This window comes from Haliotis asinina, chromosome 11, assembly GCF_037392515.1.
Source record: "Haliotis asinina isolate JCU_RB_2024 chromosome 11, JCU_Hal_asi_v2, whole genome shotgun sequence".
In the NCBI taxonomy this organism is placed as follows: Eukaryota; Metazoa; Mollusca; class Gastropoda; order Lepetellida; family Haliotidae; genus Haliotis; species Haliotis asinina.
This window is the reverse complement of record NC_090290.1, coordinates 8,833,997-8,840,309: the sequence shown is the minus strand read 5'-3', so window position 1 is coordinate 8,840,309 and position 6,313 is coordinate 8,833,997. Positions and strand designations below refer to the sequence as shown.

Here is a 6,313-nt window from a genome sequence, read left to right as displayed (position 1 = left end):
AGTACCCAGGTCAGTGACAGCAAACTGCTTAATCGGTACATTTACTCTTCTTATCATACAGATTTCAGAACGTTATCAAACCCGCACCTTGATTGCTATGACCTCGCTATCGCCCAGAACATAGCTCATTAGGTCAACCTTGATGTCGATAGCCTCGCTATAACCTAACGGACGTAGGCAAAGCATCTGACCCCTCTAAGCCAGACAGACACACCTGTGCTTTGTACTCCTTCCGTCTTGATATACCTCCAACACTGACATGGCGGCTGCCGTTCTGAAATACACTGTGAGGAAGGCAACCCTAGCTGACATTGGACCAATTAAAACCCTGACTGATGGAGAGGAGTGGGAAATACCACTTGACTTATTGTATTGCGTGTTTGGTATGGATTCAAGGGCTTGGTTCGTAGCTGAGTCGGACACAGGTGAAATAATCGGTAAGTGACAAAGTGAAATTGATACTTTTGCATCGCGACCCGTGAAGATCCCGGGGTCTTCAGCAACCCATGCTTGCCATAAAAGGAGACTATGCTTGTCGTAAGAGGCGACTAACGGAATCGGGTTGGTTGACACATGTCATCGGTTCCCAATTGCACAGATCGATGCTCATGCTTTTGATCACTGGATTGTATGGTCCAGACTCGATTATTTACAGACCGCCACCCTATAGCTGGAATATTGCTGAGTGCGGCGTAAATCTAAACTCACTCACTCAATTATGCATTGTGATATTTTCCAGTTAAGGGCTGTCTTTCAGGATGCATTTGCATGCTCACAAATGGACCAGCTTTCAGTTGTTTTCCCTCTCTACAGATGACAGCCGTTCTTTGAGCACTAGTTCTGTTAAAACTCCTGAATGATTTATTGGGTACAGCATCTCCAGTTCATGTTTCACGTTATTTTCATCATACGCACAATATACACAATAACATCTGGTTTTCATAATTTGGTAATTTCATTTGGTGGAACTACTATCTCACATCGCCGGATGGTTATAATTCACGGGGTTGAAATTTACTTCACAAGATCACAGCATCTTTATCTGTATTAGCACACTCGAGATGCCTAGCAGGTCAGATAGAAGCCTTTAAAGACCTTTCCAAGTTTACTTTTACATATACATCTTGGCAGTAGTTACCTTTACACTCATCAGTTATCACACCCCAGTCTAAAGAGGATGTTTGCAGATGCACAATAGGAGAATGCGATCATAGGGCTACGGAATTCGTAACGCTATAATGACTGATATAGTAACGCTAAGAACACTTTGAGCATCGGAACTCAGAATCTTATGTTAGAACGGGATTGTCCACTGTCAGGTATTGGCTTATTGTACGTTTGTAACTATAATTATTCCTGATCTTCCATCAGCTTGTCGGGTCTTTGTGTACTTTAACGAGGACACAGCAGAAGGCGGTCTCTATGTCGTCAGGAAAGACCTCAGAGGCAAGGGTATCGGACGAGACGTAAACCGCCATGGCCTCAAAGCAGTTGCTGACGCAAACATCACCCTCTCGGCAACTGTGGTCAGCCTTTACGACAGCTATGGCTTCACGTTCTACTATGACGTCCACCAGAAACGTGGACCAGTGGAAGCCATCCTGAGGGTGATCCCTGATGCAGATTTAAGTTCGGATGTCAGTCTTGTCCCTTATTACGATGCCATGTTTAAAGAGCTAAAGGCCTACGACCAACAAGTTTGTGAAAGCGAGAGGGATTACTTCTTCACTAACTGGATCATCAGCCATGCAAAATACGTTCTGACAGCTCGCTCAGACGCAGGACGTCTTGTCGGATATGGTTGTTTAAGGGTAACAGAATACTGCAATGAGATTGCACCACTGTATGCTAATAGTGACACCATTGCATGGGCTCTATTGAAAGAACTCTTGCGACACCTGGATCCAAAGGCAGCTGTTCATATATTTATTGTCTCACAAAACAAAACGATGATGGAGAATATTGGCCAAGCTCCCCTGACAAACGTCACTACTCTTCACAAAATGTACACCAAAACACAGGTGCCACAAAAACTGGCGCAGTTGTATTCGTTATCGGCCGCTTCATTATCTGTTATGTGATGTATTTGCACTGATATTGCGTGGATCCAATGATTGAATAAAAATATAAAGTTATAACCTAAAGAGAATATTTTGTGATCACATGTTTTTAGCATGCAAAATAAACAATAATGTGTCAAAATATAAAGTCGTTTCTTTACATTATTATAATCTTAGAATCATTCTTATATTTCCACTATAATTCAGTATAAAGTATCAATCAAGTGTGATTTAGCAAAACAAATTGACAACAATTCCATTCTTCAACAGCTATGTTTGCTCATGTGAGCATGAGTGGCGAAGAGAACATCCTATCATGTTATTCAAAAACGCCCATCCCTGAGCTTATTTCATCATATACGGAAACCTGTCACAATGTTTGATAATGTATGACAGTAGAAAAGCACGCTAGATTAGCAAAAATGTACGTACTCATTAACACCATTGTACAGACCATGGACCTACATCAACCCCGTGTACGTGACCTGTACGTGACCTGTGTCATCCCAATAAGAACAGGACGTAGTCAGCAGTAACCTTCTGTCTAAAGATAAGATTAAGAGATCTGGCTATGCAGGCCCACGAGTTGTGTCATGATAGGAATGTCTTGATTGTCCTGCCCATACTCGATTATTTACAGACAATATAAAGTATTCCTGAATATTGCTGACCACACTAAAATAAAGTCCTTTCCCGAAGCAACCTTTACTAAGGTTAACCTTATCTCCCATTCTTTAATATTGCAGTAAGGTTACCTTAGTGACTTAGAGTCGCCTTAGTGCTTTGTGAATGTAGCCCGTGGCATATATCTACGCTATTTTTGTCCGTTATTTGCTACCTAGGGGCTGCCGCCATATACCTGTAACATTGATGAGTGCAGTGTAAAACTACACTTACTCAATCACTACCCAGGTGTGCCCCTAGTATTTTGCTCAACCTTACCTTTCACTCACACAATTCAGTCGTTGCCTCAGTCAGGAGTGCTGTTTGATGCTCTTCATAAATTTCTTTGTGTATTTGGAATACTAGGAAATGATCACTCCCAATTGTTACTGTTCAACACGGTCCGCTTAAGGTGTGAAGTTTGAAATTGACTTGGTATTGGCTAACGAGGAATTAGGCATTACTTGTACCTTCTGTGCTCTGAAAAAAAATGTCTGCAAAAATAGCAGTTTCGTTCATCCCCTAAAATTTACTTCCATTAGTAGAACAGAATGCATTGTCCCGGGAGTTCTGGAAAACAGAACAAAAGTTGGAGCTTATGCTCATGTTTTGGAAACTGGTAGGTTTATTGTATTTTACAAACCTTGTATTGCTGGTTTGATTCGATAGGTGGGCGGTTAGAGTGCTTGTTAGCCCTGGTGGAATGGGTTTGAATCTTGTCCAGGTATTCAAAACATTACATTCAGTATAACCATGCAGGTCAGAAATAGGGGCTCGCATGAAACCTTGAGCACTCACTCATTCCTTTGTATTCATATTTAAAAGGGTTCCTACAGTTGCTAGTGTTACCAGAATGTGTTTCCTGTAATTTGTATTATCTTGATTAAGTTATAATTATCATTGGATCAAACAGTTTAGAGTTTTGAGCGTGAATTACGGGTCAATTTTCATATCATATATGTTCAATGGCAATAGTATTTTAGCCGCAGGCCTTCTTGACAGCACTCCTGTTTCGTGCCCATTTCAACCTATTGTTTTCTTCCAGTTGGAGAAGTTCAGTGTGAATGGCGATGTAGCCATCAACATTCAGTAAGCTTGTTTATCGTGAACGAGTGAGTGAGAGAGTTAATATTTATCATCGTCAATATCGCAGCCATATCGTGACGAGAAAAAATACATGATATATATTAATAATATTTGACACAATCTGAAAACTGTTGACGAAGAACGGCAAAACCACTAGTATATCACAGACATTCATTTAAAAACTAGTAATGATATCTAAAACAGTGTAATTGCTGAGGACAAGGCACCCGTGGCGAGCTACCTCCTTGTGGTGGGTGCTGGGTAACCCCAAGAGCTCACCAACATCCCCGTCGTGGACCCGGGGGGATATTTGGTCCACCAACCCGTTTGCCGTGGGTTGCGGCCCTGTGTCGGTGGAGGACGGAGTCTGGGGGTTGAGGGCACTGGGAGCCTGAGACCGCGTTCCCTTTGCTCAACACACCACTTCGACCCTTACTTCACCTAGACGGGTGGTTGAATGGGCCCGGTTCAACCAATCGGCTGGTCACGCCAAGCCCTGAGTATTACATTATGTAATGTAAACAATTGAAAATATTATCCATGTAAGTCTTGGCGAATTTTTGGACCCTCGTAATTTCAAATATACACTTTCATGTTTTTGCCTAGAGTCGTATGCCCAGAAGGTGGTGGCTCATGGGCCATTCTGGTGGAATGATTAACCTGTAATTTTTCTGCTGGAGTATATCATCCGGGTATCCTTGGTGCTGCAAGCTGGAGATCAGCTTGTTTTAAGCATTGTCCTTGTGATACTCCGTGGTGGGTGGGGAACTCGGGTGATGAACAAATAAATACTAACCATGGAATACCAAACCCCTACTAAAAAGACAAAACGTCCACTTGACATTGATCTTCATAATGCTGAACACAGATCCACGAAAGCAGTTGACTACTGGCCACGCTTTATACGTAATTAAGACTCTGGATAAGACTCAATTGAAATGGAACCCTTTTCCGGTATCCAAGGGAATACAAGGAATTGCGGGTGAAGTCAAAAACATCAAGCGCTTGAGTTCAGGTGCTTTTTGTTGAATGTAGTAAACGGCAGCAAGCCACGAACCTGATGGCGACTGAATCGTTTGTGAACATTCCTGTGTTGGTCTCAGCACACAGAACCTTGAACACCAGTAAGGGAATAGTGCGAGACCGTGATCACTTGTTTGCTGACATGACAGAATTTGATATCGTGTCAGAGATGAAGGATCAAGGAGTCACTTTTGTTAAGCGATTCAAAACTCGTAGAAATAATGAAACCTTAGAGACACACACATACCTGTTTTCCTTTTCGTGTCCAATTGCTCCAAAATCAATAAAGGCTGGCTGCTGTAACATCAATGTGAAGACTTACATTCCTAATCCTTTGAGATGCTTTAAATGCCAAAGATACGGGCATGGTGTCAATACATGTAAATCATATGTTACATGTGCTCACTGTACAAAAAAAACAACAAAAAAACTAACACGACGGATGACTGCAACAGCATTTTCCAGAAATGTACTAATTGTGAAGGAAACCACTCATCTTTCTCAAAGAATTGTCCCATTTGGAAACAGCAAATGGAAATCAACAAAATAAAATTTACACAATACATTAGTTCTGCTGAAGCCAAAAAACAAGTGCAAAAATCTGAAACTTATGCTTCCGTATCTCGATCAGCGTCTGATAATAAATAACCAAAATATCTATAAGCTGTCAAACCAACAGGACATGGATAAATACTGATTCCCCTCAGATTCTGTCACCGGAAATATCCATTCAGACTGCAGAAGTACTTCCAGACTCATCCCTTATTCAGGATGCATCTATATCTAAGGCATCTAAATCCTACTCACCATCTAAATTTGATTCTCAAACAAATGTGAAAGACATTGCTAAACACCCTGTTAAAAAAGAAATGTATCTTCATCACAAAAATGTCAAAGTGGCAGAGCCTCGAAAGGTTTAACAAACAAAATCCACCTGTTTGACAAATTTGGATCGTTGGAGGACATGGATGCGTCCGAAAACATCCCCCAAAGGGCACATAGCATGTCGCCCTCTAGAAAGACAAGGGGTAGAACCCCAATAAATCCCCCCAAAAGATAATTTATTCCAATAATATTCTACAGTGGAACTGCAGAGGATTGAGGACTAATTTACATGAATTACAGCTATTAGTCCAAGATTTTACACCTTCAGCGATATGTCTCCAAGAGACATATTTAAAACAAACAGATACATTTGACCTTCGTCAAATTAATGCATATCATTGCTTTCCACCTCCGGGTGATAGGGCCACTGGAGGATCATCCATTCTAGTCAGACAAAATGTTATTCAAATCCTGTACCCACTAATGCAGGCTGTTGCAGTGAGAATTACTTTACATGTAGCGTTTACGCTATGCTCTCTTCATATTTCGCCGTCTTCGACGTTTGCCAAAACTGATCTTCAAGCTCTATATTACCAGGTCCCGAAGCCCTGTATTATAATGGGAGACTTAAATGGGCACAACCCACTCTGGGGTAG

At 41.5% G+C, this 6,313-nt stretch overlaps 1 protein-coding gene across 1 annotated transcript; it reads left to right on the top strand.

The window, feature by feature from the left end:
* Positions 1 to 259: 259 nt before the first annotated feature.
* LOC137255646 (uncharacterized) lies at positions 260 to 2,081 on the top strand. Its single transcript, XM_067793113.1, has 2 exons — positions 260 to 437; positions 1,372 to 2,081. Exons 1-2 carry the CDS (start codon positions 260 to 262, stop codon positions 2,079 to 2,081), a joined length of 888 nt encoding a protein of 295 aa, XP_067649214.1.
* Positions 2,082 to 6,313: the final 4,232 nt, after the last annotated feature.